The 22,178-nt window shown below is 45.6% G+C and overlaps 1 protein-coding gene across 12 annotated transcripts in view; it reads left to right on the top strand.

The window, feature by feature from the left end:
• Nucleotides 1-16,617, top strand: part of LOC100521600 — a 54,326-nt gene extending 37,709 nt beyond the window's left edge. For 2 of the 12 annotated variants that reach the window (XR_002341266.1, XR_002341268.1), the window contains 7 exons: nt 5,881-6,071; nt 6,521-6,545; nt 12,019-12,239; nt 12,974-12,998; nt 13,212-13,360; nt 13,579-13,722; nt 16,185-16,617. Coding sequence is in view for 7 of the 12 variants with exons in the window: in XM_021082152.1 (XP_020937811.1) it covers nt 5,881-6,071; nt 6,521-6,545; nt 12,019-12,239; nt 12,974-12,998; nt 13,212-13,349 (600 nt within the window). In the remaining 5 variants the exon portion in view is untranslated. Of the gene's footprint in view, nt 1-787; nt 1,023-5,880; nt 6,072-6,520; nt 6,546-7,628; nt 7,659-7,960; nt 8,075-8,741; nt 8,790-9,833; nt 9,963-12,018; nt 12,240-12,973; nt 12,999-13,211; nt 13,361-13,578; nt 13,723-16,184 lie in introns of those variants that run through there. The other 10 variants (XR_002341267.1, XM_021082159.1, XM_021082152.1 and 7 more) reach the window with 10 other exon arrangements.
• The last annotated feature ends 5,561 nt before the right edge of the window (nt 16,618-22,178 follow it).

Here is a 22,178-nt window from a genome sequence, read left to right as displayed (position 1 = left end):
CTTGGGGAGAATCAGCCATGGCAGAGTTGTCTCTCACAGCCTCCCATACCTTACACCCTCCCTGCTTGGCTTGAAATATTGCAGTGCTCTCAGTTTTCTCCAGGAATTGTCTCATGTTCCATGTGGGCTGGTGCTCAGTTTGCTCTCGAGCCAGATTTCATGACACTGTCCCAGGCACTGGTGTGATGAGGGGTTGAATTTTGAGAAGAATACATTTCATCCTAGAACTTTGAGTTAGCTAAAGTTTGTTGCTTAGAAAATTATGAGATATGTGTTTTAAGGCAACCCACTGTTGAAAGTAGGGTGAGTCCTTGTTTCCTAACTGTTCAAGGCATAGTAAGTTTTGTACGTATACAATGACAGGGACACTGTTAATGAAGAACCAGTGGAAAGATAATGAAGTGTACAGATTGTTGCATCCAGAGAAAAATTCTACACACGGTCATTGAGTGAAGACTTTTGCAACTTGATGAACATATGCTTAGTGTGTGGCATTTTACAATTTAATTTCTATAACTACTCCTTTTCTTCTGGACAAATGTTACCTATGGAGTGTAAAAATGTCTGGTGCCTCAACTACCAGAAATGAGTGGAAATGGTATTTCCATCAAAAAATGGGAGCCCTTTTAAATCTCACCATGGTAGGATTTTGCAATTCCCCTAAACGTTGAAGACCCATTATATTTGGGGAGGTCTTTTTCTCTCCAGTAATGTCTTTTCAAAACAGAGAGTAATACTGTTTGATTGTAGGATGCAGTTTTTGAAATAAAATGTTGACCCTGTCCAGGGAAACGGCCACTAGGCTATATAGAGCAGGTGGACCCAGAGGGGGCAGAGTTGCCTTCCCTCTGAAAGTTCCAGGCCTCTGACCAGTTTCCACGGCAATGGAATGCTGCCCACGGAGCCTTGTGGTTCAACTGCCAGTCTGTGAGAAGAGACGTGTGTGTTGGCCACAGCTGGGAGGCTCTCCCCTTCACTGCTCAAGTGTCAGACGATGGGCAACCTTAGCTGTTGTTGCGGAGGTATGTTGCTACTGTTCTAAAGGCTGTTTCCTCAGATGGGTGGTTCATTTTGACTAAACATATTATCTCCATCTTTATCTCCATTGCCACCAGTCTCATCAGTCTCTCAAGCCATAGGTCTGTTATACAGGCTTGCTGTATGACTAAGGTATATCTTAATGCTCCGAGTGAGCCAACTGCCTCAAGTATTTTCCTAAATGTGAGAAAAGACTCGTGTCTCGTGGCAGTTTGAAACACGTTCTCCCAGAGCACAGAGACGGCAAACATGCCCCTCTGCCTTTTTCGAAGCACGAGGCCCTCGCTGTCAGCCCTGCAGTAGACATTCAAAAGAGGGACATTACAGCGCCACTCTTCTCAGTGTACATGTCGATGTCTGAATCCACATGCTAGCAGTCCAAAGGCAGAGGAATTTCGATGGAGCAAGAAACGGGGATTTTTCAGGTTGGATTTCCCCGGGTTGATGAGGACTAGCCCACTGGCTCTTTGGGTGTTAGCTGGTAGTGTGGTGACAAGGGCCAGTGCCAGCAGGTTAGTGGGGTGAACATTGGGTAAGGAAAGGAAGGAAGGTCTCTCTGGTGATCCTCAGAGAGACCCAGGGTGGGGTCTTCAAGCTGAGGTCTGGAGGGGGTCTCTCTAGGAGGAGCACTGTCCCTGCCACTCTCAGGTCTAGAGAAGGATGAGGAGTGTCCAGAGTATAGAGTGGGTTTGGGTGACAGAAGACTTGCACTCTGGCCCATTGTCAGCCAGACCTTCGTCAAGGTTGCTCAGACTGGTGCTCTGATGCAACGTCAGTGAGACCTGGAGAGTCACAGATTTCCTTTCCTAACCCCGCCCCCCAGCAGGCACTCATCCGGATGGCCACCTCCCCAGTGAGTCCACAGGACTTGATCATCCAGGTGTGGTCTGCCGCAGGAAAGCTGATTCTTGCTAGAGCCGTCATGTGAACTTGGAAGGTGTTTTGATCCCTGAGTCAAATTGGGGATCCAAGCAGACCGCTGTTCACATGAGGTGGTCAGCTGGTCACTGTGAAGGGCTGCCAAGGGAAGATTGGGGGAGGATGGGCCGAGTTGGGGTTTGTCTAGTCCTCCAGAGGAGCTCTTTTTGGATGAATGTTTGTATTTTGGGTTGGGGTCAGAAGATAGAGGCAAAATGTTGGGTAAAGAATTGGACTGCTCTCCTGGCTCTGATATGTTCTCCAGGATCACCCCAGGACATCTTGGGGGCAGCAGGATTCAACAGGAGAGAGAGAGAGAGAGAGAGAGAGAGAAGTGGAGTTCTGGATTCAAGCAAGAGTCCAGGGCATGATCTCAGCGCCAAGCAGGCTTCAGTGGTTCAGGGGGATGTGTGACCTGAGGGAACCAACTGCACTCTTGTCCCAGATCTGCTCACACATGATTGGCGCGACTCTTGAGAAGATGCTCTAAGTTTCAGTGCTGTCCACTGGAAGATAGGGGTTCGAGCCCCTGTTTTGAACCCTCTTCCTCTAAAGTGGCATGATGTGCAGATCAGGGAACGTGACAGGAGACATTCTCCCTGAGCCATAAAGCCCCCTTCCCATGGAAAGGCCTTCTCCTGTTTGGTTCTTCCTCACTCTTTAATTATTGTCTGTATCTGGTCTATTTGGAATGTGGGTCTTTTTCTCTCACCTGTCTTGTGTTCTCAAGCAGAGAGTAACACTGTGTGGTTCTGGGATGCATTTTTTGAGACAACATGTTGACCCTGTACTGCCATCCCTGTCCGTAGAAAGACACATTAGTCTAGACAGAGCAGGTGGGCCCAGAGGGGGCAGAGTTGCCTTCCCTCTGAAAGTTCCAGGCCTTGACTGGTTGCCACAGCAATAGGATGATACCCACGGGGTCCTGCGGTCCAACTGCCACTCTGTGAGTGGAGAGGTGTGTGTTGGGCCACAACTGGGAGGCTCTCCCCTTCACCCCTCAAGAGTTGGACGATGGGCAACCTGAGCTGTTGTTGGGGAGGTATGTTGATACTGATCTAAAGGCTGTTCCATCAGATGGCATAGTTTACCCTGATGGAAAATGTTCTCTGATTTTTTTTTTCATTTCCACCATTTCAATTTGTGTACAGAGATGTAAATCTCTTATACAGCCATTTTGTATTACTCTTAAGATTTTTAATTATTTCTTCCTGGTTGGGCGCCTCAATTTTTTTCTTAATTTATACAATACTCCTTCCTATTTCCCATGTACAAACCTTCTCCCATCACACTAACCCTGGTAATACCCTACTCTGCCTTTATTCAGTGCAGAGGGACCCTGATTCCATTCTTCAATACACATGATGGAAATGGGCATTTATAGCTCCACTCTTCTGAATGCACATATCAACGTCTGAAGCCAAATAATTGCAATTTTTTTTTGTCCCTTTTGCTATTTCTTGGGCTGCTGCCACGGCATATGGAGGTTCCCAGGCTAGGGGTCGAATCGGAGCTGTAGCCGCCAGCCTACACCAGAGCCACAGCAACTCGGGATCCAATCCATATCTGCAACCTACACCACAGCTCAGAGCAATGCCGGATCTTTAACCCACTGAGCAAGGGCAGGGACCGAACCTGCAACCTCATGGTTCCTAGTTGGATTCGTTAACCACTGCTCAACAACGGGAACTCCCAATAATTGCATTTTAAATGTAGAAATTGATTGTAAGGAGTGAAACTTGGATTTTCAAGTAGGATTTCCATGGGTTGATGATGATAAGCTCACTGGGTAGTTGGCTGTTCGCTGGTAGTGTGCTGAGAACACACAGTGCTGGTAGGTTCGTGGGGTGACCATTTGGTAACTGAGGGAAGGAGGGTCCGACTGGTGATCCACAGAGGGAGACTTAGGGTCAGGTCTTCAAGCTGAGAGTCTCTAAAGGGTCCCTTTAAGAGGATAGAAGACTATCCCTGCCACTGCAGGGTCTGAAGAAGGATGAGGAGTTTCCAGGGTACAGATTGGGTTTGGGTGAAGAATGACTTGAGCTCCTGCTCATTCTCAGCCAGACCTTGGTCCAGGCTGCAGAGGAGGAGCTCAGACTCCTATTGCTGTACAGCAGCAAGGGGTACAACATTGTCAGTCAACAGTATTTTCATCACAACAATTTTTTAAAGAAAATTGTGTGAGACATTGACAGTCAGAGATTTTAATTTACTAAACAGTCAGAGCACTGGCCCAGATGGTCTCCTCCCGAGTGAATTCCCAGGAACCTCTTATCCAGGCATGATTAGCTGAAGGGAAGCTCATTCTTGGCATTTTGTGGCAGTCGAGACTGTTCTAAGCTCTGAGCCATCTTGGGAGTGAAACAGACCCCTAGTCGCTGGAGGTTGTCAGCTGGTTGTCATGAAAGTGTAATGTGATGCAGTGGATGACATGAAGATTTGGGGGAGAATGCCTGGGTTGGAGCATCCACGGAGCCAGGGCAAAGCCTCGGTCCTTCAGAGGGGCTTTGTTTGGAGGAAAATGTTGGATTCAGATCAGGGATTAAAGCATGGAGACAAAGGGCTGGATAAGGGTTTGGACTGATGTCTTGGTTCAGCATCTCCTGCAGGGAAGGCATCAGAGCTTGCCCACTAAAACCTTGGGATGGGAGGACTTGTGGGAGAGTGAGAAGATCTCTTGATTCAAGGGTCCAGGGCATGGTCTTGGCCCTGAGCAGGTGTCCGGCCTTCAGGGTTCAGGGATTTCTGTCCTCAAGGAACCAACTACATTCTTGGCCCACATCCATCCTTCAACATTGCCGTGATTCTTGGCAAGTTAGTCTAAAGTTCAATGCCCTCTACTGTCAAATCAGGCTTACACTCTCTGGGTTGCACCCCCTTCGCCTGCAACCGGGCCACCTTGGGGATGAGAGGAGATGATGAGAGAGACGCTACATGACCTGGAAAGCTTCCTTCCCATGATGTTCTTCCATACTCTCTTGCTGTGGAGCTATTCAAACCCCCTCTTTTGATCCAACCAGCCCCAAGACTCAAGCTTATGCAGGTAGTCATTCAATGAAACCAATCCCAAATGTTAACAAGAGATCCGTGGATAAACCAAAGGCAGTATGAATCCACATAGGAATAAAATTCTACCGGAGAAAAAATTGTAATTATGTTAAATATGTTGCTACATGGATGATCCAAAATGAAACACACTTTTAACAATAGTGAAGTCAGACAGACACAGGAAAAGAAATATTGAACAATTCAACATATAGGCGGTAAGTAGATTAGGCAGATTGTCAAAGGTGGAAAGTAGAGAGGGCTAAGACTTGGCAGCAGGGCTGAAGGGGGAGTCATTGCTGAATGGGTGCAGAGGTCCTATAAGTTATGATGAGAAAGGTTGTTATGGACAGTGGTGCAAAGTACATGGCTTGTGAAGGCATGCCCTACCCCTGAATTTCCTATTGCCAAAGTATTCCAAAGAGAAGCATTATGTATCTAAGAAAAGAAAAGAGGCGAAACATCCCAGAGGATGGCGTGTGAACACAGGAGCACCCTGTGGGAAGAGTAGGGAAGCTGAAATGATCTCCTGCCATTTCAGAAGATGGAGGAATGCGGTGGGACAGGAAAATGGGTAGGAGGATTCACGAGACTCTGTCATGGCAACAGAGCCTGCATGCTCGTGTTGGCCATTTCTCAGATGGAGAATATGCCACGGAGAGGCAGAGGGCAGAGGCTCCCTTTCTCAGGTCTTTCAAGGTGCTCTCTGCCGTCCTTCAAAACGTTTACCCGGGAGGATGGGCCAAGAGAAGCTCCATCCGTGCTTCATCCCACCCCCACCCCTTGACTCCCAGCCCATGTCCAGTCAGGTGAGTGGCACCCAGAGTACCTCCTGATCAGCATCACTGCCTTGCTGACAGTGACTGTGTGTCCCCCTAGAAACACACGACAATGTTGTGGAGGCCAGTGGGAGTGAGAAGACCGAAGAGGAGGCCCCAGCCAGGGAAAATGAGGAGGAGGAAGGCTCGCCCAATAACAAGGTGGAGGAGGAGGCCACAACAAGTGGAAATAACCAGGAGGAGTCCCCAGCCAGCGACAGGGCCGAGCAAGAAGCCCAGACTGCCCCCAAGGTAAGCTCACTTTTCATGATCTGAGATTTAAAAAGGTGCCTCCTTTCTTCTTGGATGTGCCTACTTCAGAAATGGAAATCGGAGGAAGTCCATTATAGAGGATATATGCAGATTCCTATTTGAAGGGATGTTGAGTCAAAGTTTGGTACCAACCAATAACTCCTTGCAAGGGGCATTGGCAAAAGTGACCCTATCAGTTCTGCAGTGTATGGTAGGGAGCATTTTTCTTTGAAGAAGACCAAAATTTTTTTAAATGAACATGGCCTTGAGAGATCTTCCTTGAAAAGCTGGTGCCTTTTCCAAAGGTGTCTTTGCTGTCTTCTTTTGGGGAAACAGACTCAACTCTGCCTTCTGTCTGTGTGCCTGCGGTCCGCAACCACAGGAAGACCTGTGGCCACAGTGCAGAGGATGCTGTGACACTCACAGGGTTTTCTTTTCTCTCATCACAGGTGGATGGGATGGATGATGAAAGCCGTAAGTATTCTGGAACCCGGCTCTGCTGAGGAGAAGTCCAGGTGTTGAGGAAGGGTGGGGGTGCTTTCCTGCCCCTTTGGTTGCAGAGACACCCTGATTCTGGGTTCCTCCTGGGAAAGGGGGTGAAGGATGGGGTGAAAGAGACTGACTTCCCACAAAAGGGCCATCCCAAGTCCTCGGGTCCCTGGATGAAAGGAGGCTCTTTGTATGGTGGGGGTAGGTGTCCGGGAACATTGGGGGGTGTGCGTGTGAGGGCCTGTTGGTGTGATTGTGAACCAGTGTGAGTGGGTGTGTTTTGTGGGGAGTCACTTGTGCCTTAGGACCACATACCTGTCCAGTTTTTCGTTGAATAGTCTCATGATGACCGCAGGCTAACTGTCCATTCCCTCATTCTCCCTGCACCCGCTGGGAGCAAGGTTTGGGAAAAAGGTATTCCATCCTCTGTTGGTCTTTCTTTTCCTCTTTTCTTCCCCCTCTGCTTGGTGCAGACTTTCATGCTATTGTTTCAAACATGTGCCATGAACTCGAGCCTCTTGAGGTTGTAAGTGTCCCGAGGAGTGTTGTGAACGCTGTGCTCCCCCCGCACCTCCTACCCACTCGGGGCAGCCACCCTTCCAGCCTCTGCTCAGGAGTGGTCTTTCAGACACCTCATCTGCATGACATCAGAGAGTCTTTGTCCTTCTGTGTCTGACTTGCTTCACTTGAAGTGATGTCCTCCAGCGAGTTCCTGTCGAGGCTCAGAGCTCATGAACCTGACCAGTACCTATGAGGACATGGGTTCGACCCTTGGCCTTGCTCAGTGGGTTAAGGATCTGACTTTTCCCTGAGCCACGGTGTAGGTTGCAGACATGGCTCAGATCCCAAGTTGCTGTTGCTGTAGCATAGGCAAGCAGCTGTAGCTCTGATTCAGCTCCTAGCCTAGGAACCTCCAAATGCCTCAAGCGAGGCCCTAAAAAGACCAAAAGAAATGATATTGAGATTTTGATATGTGTTGTAGTGTACCTGCTGTTTTTTCATGTAGTATGAAATGTCAATGATATTCCGTCTTCCAATCTATTTTTTTTATTTTTCTGTATTTTTCAGGCCTTGCTCATGACATAATGAAGTTCCCAGGTGAGGGGTCAAATCTGAGCTATTTATGCCAAACTACACCAGAGCCACATCCACACCTACAGCACACGTCTGTGACCTACACCACAGCTCAAATCAACACTGGACCCTTAACCCACTGAGTGAAGCCAGGGATTGAACCTGCTTCATCATGGATATTAGTTGGGTTCATTCCTGATGAGCCACAATGGGCACTCCTCCTTCCCCTCTGTGAACATGGAATGTCATTTGAATTCTTTGTGACTTATTCAATTCTTTCAGCAATGTTTTGTAGTTTTCAGTGTAAAAGTTGTTTCCTTTCTTAGAGCCCTGAGCCTGCTTTCCAGCTACTCCAGCAGCACCATGAGAAGGACGGGCTCGTGAAAACATTGGCGTGTCCCTCACTGCCTCTGCACTGAGCTCTGATTATGGCAGCACAGGTGTTGTGGGCCATACACAGCACCTCTGCTTACCCGTGGGTTCTGCTAGGAATCGGTCTAGAATGTCACCGTTGCCATCTCTCTTTGGGTGTCTGCAGGGCCTCCCAGAATTCCTGGCACAGGTTCATGAGCACAGGAGATACATACAGATGAATGATCAGGTCAGACCAGCCAACTGGTCTGCAGTAAAGCATGTCCGGGGAGGGGAGGTCATATCTTGCTCATCTTTGAATCTCCACCCTGAACACGATGCCTGATGTGGCAGTCACTGGCAGATCACCTCTTTATACTTCATGGAATTCTGTAATAAATAGTGCAATCCATTCATATAAAACACAGCACCGTTCAATTGCTTACTCAGCTATCCCCTTTTCAGTGTGTGTAGAGGTGGAATTTCAGGTGTGTCAGTTTAGAGGTAGGAGCTATAAAGGGCCATAGAAGGAAGAAGTTGAAAGGTCATTCCTTCAGCACGTTGCTGTCCTTCGAATGTTGGCATCTGTGCTCACCTTGTGTGGAAGGGTCTCAGTCCATGGAGCAGAGGGAAGGTCTGGGAGCCTGGAGGAAAAACCAGGGTGATGCTCTGTAACCTGCAGTCACCTCAGGGAAGCAGGAGGAATGGGAGGGTCACTCTTTCTAACTCAATTCCCCGCGTGGTGTATTTCTACAGAGTCAGTGGTGGAGAGCATGAGCAGCCGCCAGGATGAGGAGGCTGCAGGTAGGGAAGAGCACGCAATGGGATCCAGTGGGAGAGGGTTCCTGGGAGCACCAGGGTCCACCTGCTGCCGGGAGAGGGAGGAAGTGGGGGATAGGACTTGGCGGGTGGGTGGGTGGGTGGCCTAATGAGTGGCACTCTGCTGTGGTGTTTTCCCCTGTGAAATGGATACCACGAAGAAGACTTGGGTCCCTGGTCTTTGTTGTGCTGTGTTTGTATTCCTCTCTCCTTTTCTTTGAGAGGGAGAATCGATTTTCCCTCCCAAAGCTGCTCCTTCCTGCTTTGGTCTCTGCCCATTGTGCAAGTTTGCTTTGTGATTTGCACCGTGAGGGCCCAGTGCACAAGAGCTGTTGACTTGGTTTCCTTTATTGACCTTGAGGGACCTGAAGTGGTGGCACCCAAAGCTCTCCCAGGCCCTTGATCCTGGAGACCAAGTTGGTCGAGTGAGTGTCAGGTGGTGGGTGAGAAGGCAGCTCTCTGGCTCTGCATGTTTGGGATTTCTGGCCTCCCTGTCCTGTTGTGTCCTCACGGTGTGTCCTGAGGGAAGGGGCGTTCCCAGAGTTGGATGCCCAGAACAGGGAACTGAGGCACAGACAGATGTACATCTCCTTTTGTGGCATGTGTTTCTTCTACAGGGGATGTGAGGAGTTCCCTAGTGTCCTAGAGGCTAAGGATCGAGGGTTCGATCCCTTCTGTGGTGCAGATTCAAGTGCCTGGGTTGGGAACCACTGCATCCCCTGGGAGTGGTGACAATCAATCAGTCAACCAATGGGATTGACATCAGACCATTCTGCATGGTCATTATCTAGGTTGTCTCCGCTACCAAGAGGCATTTTCACACAAAACCTGTGTGGGGAAGTAATGTTTTGAAGTGCACCCCAAAGAGAAAGATCTTTCTAAGTAGAACTTGGATTCTGCTGGCTCTTCTGTGTGGCTGGGTGTTATGGGCTTTGAGGGCTTGGCCTGGGAGTCAATTATTAGTCATTTCCCTGTTATCTTCTGCAATCAGGATGTCACTCGTTCTCTCTGTTGTCATGTATTTTCCAGAATCTTGCTTTGGAAACCTAGGATCTTGCTTCAGGAGTCTGAGGGCAATTTTGTTCTTTACCACCTTGGCTGGAATAATCCCATGGTGGCCACACAACAGGGTGTACCCTGCCAATGAGCCAGATGAAGGTACTGTGGAACCTGACTCAATACATCCAGGCCTGAACAATGATTCTAGTTCATTCAGTGTTCCAAATTTCAGAACAAACTCTACAAATGATAAGCCATATCTTTCTTTTATTCCATGATGCAAATTCAAATGAAATAACTCGGAGTTCCCGTCGTGGCGCAGTGCTTAATAAATCCGACTAGGAACCATGAGGTTGTGAGTTTGATCTATGGCCTTGCTCAGCGGGTTAAGGATCCAGGGTTGCCGTGAGCCGTGGTGTAGGTTGAAGATGCGGCTCGGATCCTGAGTTGCAGTGGCAGTGGTCACTGTAGGCCACTACAACTCTGATTAGACCCGTATCCTCAGAATCTCCATATGCTGAGGGAAGCAGGCCTAAAAAAGGCAAAATGACAAAAAAGGAAAAAATAAATTGAATAACTCAGTTGGTAATTGCCCAACTATGGAAATAATGATTCATTTAAAATCGACATTTGGTTCCTGGTTAATAGCAAAGGTGACCTCACTCATTTTATGACATTTACTGCTATTTAATATTTCCAGTTGTAATAGATCCCTGCATGGAACCACATTTCCCAATTTGAAAACAATACTAGAAATGATTTAGAACAAGATTATATTAACAAGAAATGGTGGATATTACAGAAAGCTCCTCTAACCCATTCCTCCAATTTTCACTAATGACAACGTCCATCACTAAATGGGGAACTCATTTTGTACACTGAGCAGCAAAAGATTCCTACAATTTTAATTAATGAAAAGTTCCCCATTTACATTCAGATTCAGTTTTTTTGCTGTGCCAGTAGTTGAGGTTGGACACATGCAAAATATTAGGAGGCCCCAGTATGTTACCATAGAGAACATGTACACTCCCATTTGTAGTAGCACGTTATTCCCTACAGCAAAGAGATGAAACCAATTACAAATGACAAGAGATCAGGAGACAGATCAAATGCGATATGTGACCAGAAGAGAACAGTATTCTACCTGAAACAAAATTAAAATTTTAAATAGGATACAAAAAGGATTATCCAAAAAAAAAAAGTAAACACTGTTTGACCAAATGTGAGGAGTTCCCATCATGGCGTGCCAGCAGTGAAACTGATTAGGAAGCATGAGATTGTGAATATGCCCCATGGCCACAAACAGTGCGATATGGATCCGAAGATGCCATGAGCTGTGGTGTAGGTGGCAGATGCAGCTGGGATCCTGCCTTGCTGTGGCTCTGACATAAAATGGCAGCTACATCTCCTCTTAGACCCCTAGCCTGGGAACCTCCATATGGCATGCGTGTGGCCCTAAAAAGCAACAAGTTTTAATAGAAAAAAAAATAGAGAAATCAGGCAGCACAGAGAAGGAAATTTCGTGCAACTCAACGTATAGCGGTAACCAGACTCGGCAGAGTGTCAGAGATGGAAAGTAGAAATGGCTAAGACCTGGCAGCAGGGCTGAAGGGGGAGTCATTCCTGAATGGGTGCAGAGTTCCTATGAGTTAACGATGAGAAAGGTTGTTATGGACAGTGGTGCAAAGTACATAGCATTGGGAAGGCCTGCTCTCCCCGTGAGTTTCCTATTGCCAAAGTATTCCAAAGAGAAGCATTATGTATCTAAGAAAAGAAAAGAGGCGAAACATCCCAGAGGATGGAGTGTGAACACAGGAGCACCCTGTGGGAAGAGTAGGGAAGCTGAAATGATCTCCTGCCATTTCAGAAGATGGAGGAATGTGGCTGGAGAGGAAAATGGGCAGGAGGATTCACGAGACTCTGTCATGGCAGCAGAGCCTGCATGCTCGTGTTGGCCATTTCTCAGATGGAGAATATGCCACGGAGAGGTTCCCTTTAGCAAGAGAGGCAGAGGCTCCCTTTCTCAGGTCTTTCAAGGTGCTCTCTGCCGTCCTTCAAAACGTTTACCCGGGAGGATGGGCCAAGAGAAGCTCCATCCATGCTTCATCCCACCCCCACCCCTTGACTCCCAGCCCATGTCCAGTCAGGTGAGGTGCCCAGAGTACCTCCTGAGCAGCACCACCGCCTTGCTGACAGTGACTGTGTGTCCCCCTAGCAACCCTCGATGATGTTGTGGAGGCCGGCGGGAGTGAGAAGACCTAGGTTGAGGCCCTGGCTGGGGCAAATGAGGAGGAGGCGGGGCCGGGAACTGAGAAGGTGCAGGAGGAGGCTGCCTGCATTGACGAGGCAGAAGAGGAGGCGGGCCCATCCCTTGAAAATGACGAGGAGTCCCCAGCCAGCGACCTGGTTGAGCAGGACGACCAGCTTGTCCCCAAGGTAAGCTCACCTTTCTTGATCAGAGATTTAAAAAGGTGCCTCCTTTCTTCTTGGATGTGCCTACTTCAGAAAAGGAAATCTGAGAAAGTCCATTATAGAGGATATATGCAGATTCCTATTTGAAGGAATGTTGAGTCAAAGTTTGGTACCAACCAATAACTCCTTCCAAGGGGCATTGGCAAAAGGGATCACATCAGTTCCCAAGTGTACATAGGGAGCATTTGTCTTTGAAGAAGTCTGAATGTTTTGTTTTGTTTTGTTTTGTTGTCTTTTTGCCTTTTCTAGGGCCACTCCCGTGGCCTATGGAGGTTCCCCGGCTCAGGGTCAAATCGGAGCTGTAGCCACTGGCCTGCACCAGAGCCACAGCAACGCGGGATCCGAGCCACGTCTGCAACCTACACCTCAGCTCACGGCAATGCCTGATCCTTAACCCACTGAGCAAGGCCAGGGATCCAACCCGCAACCTCATGGTTCCTGGTCGGATTCGTTAACCACTGCGCCACGACGGGAACTCCAAAGAAGCCTGAATGTTTTTTAAATGAACGTGGACTTGGGAGGTCTTCCATGAAAAGCTGGTGCCTTTTCCACAGGTGTCTTTGCTGTCTTCTTTTGGGGAAACAGACTCAACTCTGCCTTCTGTCTGTGTGCCTGCGGTCCGCAACCACAGGAAGACCTGTGGCCACAGTGCAGAGGATGCTGTGACACTTATAGGGTTTTCTTTTCTCTCATCACAGGTGGACGGGATGGACGATGAAAGCCGTAAGTATTCTGGAACCCGGCTCTGCTGAGGAGAAGTCCAGGTGTTGAGGAAGGACAGGGGGTGCTTTCCTGCCCCTTTGGTTGCAGAGACACCCTGATTCTGGGTTCCTCCTGGGAATGGGGATGAAGGATGGGGTGAAAGAGACTGACTTCCCACAAAGGGGAATTTCCCATGGGCTAGTCATGGATATGGTTCTACCTTTTGTTATTTAGGCTGTTCAGAGAAAGCTTGGCTTCTTTTCAAATGCTGAAACAATCTCAGAGGCATCAGAGATGTCAAGAGTGGTGATAATTGTGCTGTGCAGGTCACTGTGTTGGTTCTGCTTCTTTAGCAAGATTGGATTTTATTGACCCAGACACAGGTAAAATATTTCCTATCAAAAACTCTCTGTCCCATATACTCTATTCATTATTCGATCCACCCACAGTACTGTCATGAGATGAATACCAAGTGCTCAGCGCTGTTTGGAGAAACAGTTTTCATCTTGGTTACTATGAGCATTTGAAGTAATGATTCTGAAGGCAGAGAGGGAGATGTTTGTTGTCAGGAAAACACAGTGGTTTTTTTTTTTTTTTTTAGTGGGAGTCCATGCAGTCATCATGATTTCTAATTTAAAGATAGAAAAAACAGGAATCCTCATTGTCTGATTTGCACCTCCAGGTCCTGAAAGTGATAAGAGAAAGTCTGGGCCCCTTCCTTGGCACATGGCTCATTGCAGCAAAGGTGTGTTTTTCATTTGAGCTGCAGCTGGGATGGTAAACTTGACCATGAACATTAATGTGATGCTAGGGGCATTGTTCATGTATCTATCTCTTTGAGATCCTGTTGTTTTGAAAAGGGGGGTCCTGATAAAACATAAAATTCCAGGAGTTACTGTTGTGGTGCAGTTGAAACAAATCTGACTAAAAACCATGAGGTTGTGGGTTCAATCCCCAGCCTCACTCAGTGGGTTAAGGATGAGGTGTTGCTGTGGCTGTGATGTAGGCCGAGAGCTGTAGTTCCAATTAGACCCTTAGCCTGGGAACCTCAAAATGCTGCAGGTGCAGCCCTAAAAAGAAAAAAACAAAGAAAAAAACACAAAATTCCAGAATCATGGAATCTGCACTCCATTGGCTTGTGTGGCAATTCAATTATGACTTTATATCTAAAAGTGAAATCATAGAGAATTGTCATTTTGATATTTTGGCTGCCCAACTTCCATTTGCTCTCTGAAAAGTACCCAGTCTTGTTTTGGGGAATTACTTTTTCCCCAATGACTCATAACCAGGTGCCCTGTTCTCCCCTAGCCCCGGGGCATGTGTGTGAATCAAAGGAAGTCAGTAGTACCCTCCCTTCTCTGGGATTTCAGTCTTGAGTAGTATGGCTAAGGGACTGATGATGACTGGAGAGCAGTCATTTCTTATTTATTTATTTATTTATCTGTACATGATTTTTATTTTTTCCATTATACTTGGTTTACACTGTTCTATTAATTTTCTACTGTACAGCAATGTGGCCCAGTCACACATACATATATGCAAAGAGCAGTCATTTCTAACAGCAAGTCTCTAACAAAAGCAGCCCCATCCCAGGCCAGTTAAATCAGAGTCCCAGAGGATGAGGTGAAGACGTCAATATTCTTTAAAATCTTTGAAAACCTCCCCTGATGATTCTATTATGCAGCCTGGATGAGAACTTCTGCCAATGAGGCTGTGCTGGAGCCTCCAGATCTGCCTGGTTTCTACACTTAATTTGATACCCTTCCTGATGAGTCTATGAGTTCTTAAAAGCCTTCCTTTAAGTCCTTGGATTAAATTCATCAGAGTTCATTTCATTCCCCGTAGCAAATGACCCCAATACTAAAATAAAAAACAATCATGGAGTTCCTTGGTGGCTCAGCAGGTTAAGGATCTGGCATTGCCACTGCTGTGGCTCAGGTCGCTGCTGTGGCCATAGTTTGATCCCTGACCTCAGAACTTTCACATGCTGTGGATGTGGCCAACAATAAATAGGTAAATAAAACAAAAAACAATTGCATGAAAATGCTTTACTCTGAACCCAATGCAAGTAAGTCACTTTGCCAAGAAACCCAAAACTAATAGATTTGACAGCTTAAAGCCAACAAATTTTATTTTCCTAATGGAAAAGCCTAATCCACTCATGAAAGATAAGCCCATTATTCCACCAACACAGACTGGGGATTTGCATGGTATTAGGACAGTTTTTTAAGAATCCCTGGAAGACTTTAAGCAAAAAGACCCTGTGAGTACCAACATGTCCCCCTTTCCTTCTCTACCTGCTAGAGATAAATTAACATGTATCCAAACAGCTAGTTACTGCCAGCAACCATGTACAAATGAGGGATTTTGCAGGCATACTCTTCAAAGGAAGTTGGCATCAGGAGGGCTTTCTGGACCTTCCAAGAGATTTAAGCATTTCAGATTCCCAGGTGGCATCACAGGAGTGGAAATTGTATCTTTGAGAATGAGAGGATGAGTGGTCAGGGAAAATGGAAACTTTTCCAAAAGCCAGATTTCATTTTGATTGTGTCCCAAATCCAGAAAAGAGCCACTTTGGCTTGATGCTTCTCCCCTGGGTACAGGGCTGAATTTCAGGCTTGAGAACAAGTGTGCAGAGGCATCCTATGAAGCTTTCCCATGAGAAGAAATAATTTGTAATTTGTGAATAATTTATTTGCATTTACAGTCACATGGTTTTTAATCATAGTCAAATATTGAAGCAAAGTGATCTTGATAGGAAATAAATGCATTCTTTATTAAGTGTGAAGAAAGTAGCACTATGCCTTATATAAAGATTCACACACATCCCATCCTTAGGAATTGTTTTCAAGTATATTAACAGCAGTCCTAGGCACTTTCAGATATCACAAGTTGGAATGCAATTGTCACTTTTTTTTGTCTTTTGTCTTTTGGGGGCTGTACCCATGGCATATAGAGGTTCCCAGGCTGGGGGTAGAATCAGAGCTGTATCTGACAGCCTATGCCACAGCCAGAGCACCACAGGAACTGAGACGCATCTGTGGCCTATACTACAGCTCCTGGCAACACCAGATCCTTAATCCACTGATTGAGGCCGAGGATGGAACCCACATCCTCATGGATCCTAGTCAGGTTTGTTAACCACTGAGCATGCCAGGGACTATGAAATTGTCACTTTAAAACTCTCAGTTCTCCTTTCACTTTTAGACAAACAGCCCCTGAAGTCATTGGACTCCTTTAATCATATCTGTGAAGTAGGGCCTGAGGATCCCAGGATCTCTGGTTTGGACAGCACTGGAGGGGGCATCAATGGCAGCTGTTGAGGCAGTGCACAAGCCCAAAGCACAACTTTTGAATTCTACTCCCAGACGTGTTCTTCCCATTTCTGTACAGATGGCATCTTCAGTGTGGAGGCCGTTTCAGCATCTCCATTGCCTTGGTGAGTTCAGCTTGATGGTCAGCTTCCATCTCCATGTTGTATTGCCTCATGGTCACTCAAGGGGGCACCACTGTCATAAAGTCATCTGATGTTACCACTTGTAAGAGCTGGGAGTATGGGGTGACTGTTTCCTTATCTCAGTCTTGGGAACTAGCTATTGACTGTTAGTGTGATGCTTTGTGAGTCCATTGCCTTGAGGCCCCAAACAAACAGGCACTTGAAATCAGACCAGAGACAAGGTGTGTGAATCTCAGGCTCTGGAGATGTTTCAAACTGATATCTGTCAGTTCACATGCTCCAAATGTATGTTTATAACCATGTGTGTGAGATGTATGTACACATATACATGTGTCTGTTGGGAAGTAGGAAACTGGAAATAGAGGATATTGTAACCTCAAAAAAAAAATAACTTTAGATAGGCTGAAAAATAGGTAAGAGGCATTTTCTTACATACCAGTAAATGAGTAGAAGTTGTCAGGAGTGATTCTTTTTTTTTTTTTTTTTGTCTTTCTGCCTTTTCTTGAGCTGCTCCTGTGCCATATGGAGGTTCCCAGGCTAGGGGTCAAATCAGAGCTGTAGCCATTGGCCTATGTCAGAGCCACAGCAACACAGGATCTGAGCTGTGTCTGCAACCTACTCCACAGCTCATGGCAATGCCAGATCCTTAACCCACTGAGCAAGGCCAGGGAATGAACCCGCAACCCCATAGTTCCTAGTTGGATTTGTTAACCACTGCACCACAACAGGAACTCCAGGAGTGATTCTTATATTCAGTTACCATCAGCTTTGCCAGGCCACTGTAATAACTGCTGAACAAGTTCTCTTACTTCCACTCTTGCCTTCATCCTCTCCCACAGTGTAATCCATTCTTCACAATACAGCCAGACTGATCTTTTAAATATGGTAGGAAGATTATCTCACGCTCTCATTTAAAGCCTTTGATAGCTTCCTCACCCTCCCTCCATCTGTTCCTCCCTCTGTCATTTTCTCTCTCTGTTTTTGGCTGCACCCATGGCATGTGGAAGTTCCTGGGCCAGGGGTCAAAACCACACCACAGCAGCAACCCAGGGTGCTTCAGTAACAATGCCAGATTTTCATCCTGCTGTGCCACAAGGGAACATCTGCTTCCCACCTCAATAAAGTAAAACCTAAACTTCTTATGGTGACCATAAAGCCCTACAATCCAATGCCTGCCTTTTTTTCTAGTCCTACCTTGTATAATTTTCCCTTTGCTTATCACATTCCAGCCACAGTGGCTCTCTTCCCACTCCTTAAACATGCCATCCTTGTTCCTCCTACAGACCCTTGCAGTTGGTGTTCTCTTTGCCCTAGATCTTTGCCCACATCTTCCCATGCAACTCTTTCTTATCACTCACATCTTAGCTCCAGTGATACCTCTTCCAAGAAGCTTTGCCTGACTGCCCAGACTAAGGTAGCCTGGCTCTCTTCAGCTCCTCAGCCTACTTTCTGTACTTCATAGTACTTACAGCTTTTGTGTTCTGTTCAACTGCTTTCTCCCACTAGTACCTAAATGCCACATGAGGAGGGACTTAAAAAATTCATTGTTGTATCTCTAGTACTTAGAATTTTGCCCAGCCCAAAGTGCGTAATGGTAAACCCCAAAGTAAACTTTACTATGTGGCCTCAACATTCAAAGAGTTAACTTAAGGAGTTCCCACTGTGGCTCACTGATAAAGAGCCCAACTAGTATCCATGAGGATATGGGTGTGATCCCTGGCCCGGCTCAGTGCATTAAGGATCTGGTGTTGCTCTGAGCTGTGGTGTAGGCCACTGACTTGTCTCAGATCTGGTGATGCTGTGGCTGTGGTAGAGGCCGGCAGCTGTATTTCCAATTCTACCCCTAGCATGGGAACTTCCAAGTGCCTCAGGTGTGACCCTTAAAAAAATAAAAAAGAAAGGGTACCTTAAATTGCCTCACTTCAGTGTGTAACTTTATTAATAAGCAAGTGATATGCTTTTTGAGAAAACTAAAAAAATCATTTTTGCAGCTCATATAAAGCCCAGTTATCTTGCAGCCACATTTAGGTAGGTATGATGTCACTTTCAGAGAAACATTACTCTGTCCAAAATAATCACAAAGGAATTAGAATCTTTACTGCAGTCTGAAAGCTGCAGTAAAGCAAAAACTCTGAAGCACTTCTCAGATATCATCTTTCTTCTTTTTGTTCTTCCCTAGTACTTCTAAGGGTGGAAGATTGAAATCTATTTATTAATACTTTCCCTTTTTTCTCACTATATATACAAAAATAAATTTTGATAATTAAAATGTAAAAGCACAATGTAACAAAACAGTATTCTGTCACTACAGACACATTTTATATTTACTTAAACTTTCTTCAAAATTGCCAGTGAAGTTTGTGTTGAATAAGAATGTGCACTGAAAATAAAAGTCCAATAAAACTTAAATAAGCAATTAAAATAATAGCTGTTGCACCACACTTGCCAGATCTTGATGTTTATTTGCGCTATGATGCCAGATTGACCTGGATTCAAATCCTAGTTCTGCCATTTGCTGTGTGATCTTGGACAAGTCATCTGAGTTCTCTGAGCCTTGATCTTCTCACCTATAAAATAGAGATTCTAATAATGGTCAGATTATAGCATCCTTTGTAAGAATTAAATGAGGTTATGTATGGCAGCTATTTAGCCCAGTTCTGGACTTCAATTACTTATTAAATAGATCCATAACATCTGGAAAATCATCAGTGAGGGTTCATTTTAACAACATAAATTACTCTTGTTAATAGGACTGGGAATGATGTCTAGGGACTTTCTGGGAAGCTTGTCACACCCTCTGTCTCCACCCCTCCCCACCAGGGCCCACCTCAGATTCCCTCTGTCCTTCCTCTTTTCAGTTTCTTCTGTCAGTCTGAACCCAATGGCTTCATTGAGAGGAGATGTGTCATTGACGGCTTGTGTTCTAATTAGAATATGATGTGTGAGTTGCCTTACTCAGAATCCAGCTGGCTGGACCTTTACGTCCTCTCGTGTAGCGTATTTCCCAGCTTATGGTGGGGATGACTCATATATACTTCATCAAGTCTGGGTTGGCTTAAAGATCTGAGAACCAGCTTGGATAGCTCAACTGGAGTCATATGTAGAGCTTCCACAATTCTCCACTGCATGGTCTCACCATATTTCCAATTTATGATTCCTCATAGCATGGAGGTCTCAGGGCAGCTGAACTTCTTACATGGCAGCTGGTTTCCTCCCAGAGAGAAAGCAGATGCTGCCAGGACTGTTAAAGCCTGGACTCTGAGGTCCTGGCACATTTCTTTCATCACATGCTATTAGTGAAAGCAATTATAAAGCCAGCCCAGATTCAGGTGGAGTAGAGACTCCACATGTTGATGGAGTATGTGCATACAGGGAGGGGAGGAACAGTCAGCAGCTGTCTTTAGAGATGATCTGCCACAGTGAGAAAGTTCCCATTCTCTTCCTGCATAGGGGTGATGCGAGGGATAGACCCTGACCACACAGTGCACTCCCTGCAAGACCACAACTCCTAGCTCCTTGTCTTTTTCTTACCTTAACCCATGAGCTAGAGAGGTATGAGGGCTGATTCTTCACCCTGATGTAAGCCCTGTGAGGGAAGGGAGGTGGATGACCCTAATCAGGTAGCTTTTTGAGCATAAATCTGAACACTTAGAGACTATTTTTCTCCTGAATCATTGCACTGAGCAATTAAAAGACAGACTCCCACTTGACATTCTGCTGAATGGAAAAAAATCCTCCCCTCTTTCCCCCCATGTTAGCTTCTTGGTTATTTTCTCTATCCAGCATGTACCAGCCTTCTCTATCCAAATTCAGGAGCTGAGGAGATTCAATTTCTTATTAAATAGATCATAACATCTGAACTTTTATTACTCTTTTGACAAAACTCAGAAACAACTAATGTACTGGATGGCATTCCTCACTATTCAGACCTGTATTCAAATTCTCATAGGTATAACTAATGAGGGACAATTGCATCTTACATATTTGTGTATTGTGGTGGGGAATCTATAGTCCCTCTCCAGAATGTAAGCTTTATTGAAGACAGGGTCTGTGTCCTTACCTTATGGCTTATTTAGCACAGTGCTGGCACATAGCAGATACTCCAGATACTCAATGAGTAGTTGTCGATTGAAAGAGTGAAGAGATTGCTCTATGCAGAGGCTTACTGTTCCCTGAAACCAGAGTGAACCTGCACATATCTCCATTTTGGTTTTGATATATCTGACTTTTTTTTTTTTTTTGGTTTGACTTTCAAGTCCTCTGAAGTTTTGCTCTTACCCTTCACCACATATTCAACCCTGTGTCATAGTCCTCTCCCTTTGCTGGTATCAGGTTACTCTCGCTAGCTTCCACATTCAGCACACTTATTTTTACCTTTGCTGTCTTACTCCTATCTCCCACTGTACCAACCATACACAGTTATTACCCCAGTTTCACAGATAGGAATACTGAGGCTTCTTATAAAGAGGAGTTTTAGACTGGATTTTCCAGGGTAATAGGAGATATCATCTCCATTTTATAGATTAGAAAAGAGGCTTATAGGGGTTAAGTGGTTTTCCAATGTGGAGTCAGAATTTTTTTTTTTTTTTTTGCTTTTTTAGGGCCACACCTGGGGCATGTGGAGGTTTCCAGGATAGGGGTCAAATCATAGTTGCAGCTGCCAGCATACACCACAGCCACAGCAATGCCTGATCCTTAATCCACTGAGTGAGGCCAGGGATCAAACCCAAATCCTCACAGATACTAGCTGGGTTCATTACCAATGAACCACAATAGGAACTCCCTGGAGTCAGAATTTAAATCTTGAGTTGTCTACCTCTAAATCTGGTTCTCTCATGGTGTTGATATGAGAATTAAATGAGACAAAGTATGTATAAACCCACCCTCCCAAACACAGTGACTGGAATGCAAAGGCGCTGAAAACAGTTTCATGATAAAGAAGTCAAATTCATTCCCCATTCACAAAGAAACAAATAAAAAGCAGACATGAATTGTTCTCCTTTAAAATTCAATGCAGTCCATTGAGAAATAAAGGAATTTATATGGGGGTCTTAACTCCAAACACCTGCCTGTCTCATGTTCTGAACCATGAAATGGAGCTTTCAAAATGCCTTCACGCCCGCAGGTTGCTGTCCGTGGTGCTGAACCGTCACTGTCTGCTCTCAGAATAATGTTCTAAATATCAGAATAGGAAATGGTAACAAAGAAGAGAAGGAGCAGGAATGCAGAACCAAAGCAAAGAGAGGTTATTGGAGAGGCTTATTTGCTTCCAGAGGTTTCTAGGGAGGAAAAAAGTGAGGTCTTTGCCCTTCTTTTCAAATATAGACATTATTCTTCATTCAAACTCAGGAGTAAAATAGCTTCAAATATGTTTGCAGATAAACCATCTGCTCTCCAGTCTCTTGCTACTGGTGCTATCACAAATCAGGAAGCAAACAGATTTGTATAACACAGTACCTCTCACTGTTCAAACTTGTTCTTTGTTCTCAGAAATTTAAATAGTTTATCTAATGCAGGACAGTTGTAACTGCAATTCAATTACTCTAGTAATGTTTATGGAGGCTTTTGTATTCCAGGGACTGTTCTTGGCAACCAGACAAGTAGTGAAAAAGAGGGATGAGGTCCCTGTTGTCATGGAGATAATATTTTTGTGCAAGAAGACTGAAGATAAACAAATAAATTAAATCATATGAGATTCTAATAAGTACTGTGAAGAAAATAATCAGCAGTTATAAGGAAAGAAA

This window comes from Sus scrofa, unplaced genomic scaffold (assembly GCF_000003025.6).
Source record: "Sus scrofa isolate TJ Tabasco breed Duroc unplaced genomic scaffold, Sscrofa11.1 Contig54, whole genome shotgun sequence".
Classification (NCBI taxonomy): Eukaryota; Metazoa; Chordata; class Mammalia; order Artiodactyla; family Suidae; genus Sus; species Sus scrofa.
The sequence above is the reverse complement of the archived record's forward strand: the minus strand, read 5'-3'. Positions and strand labels throughout refer to the sequence as shown.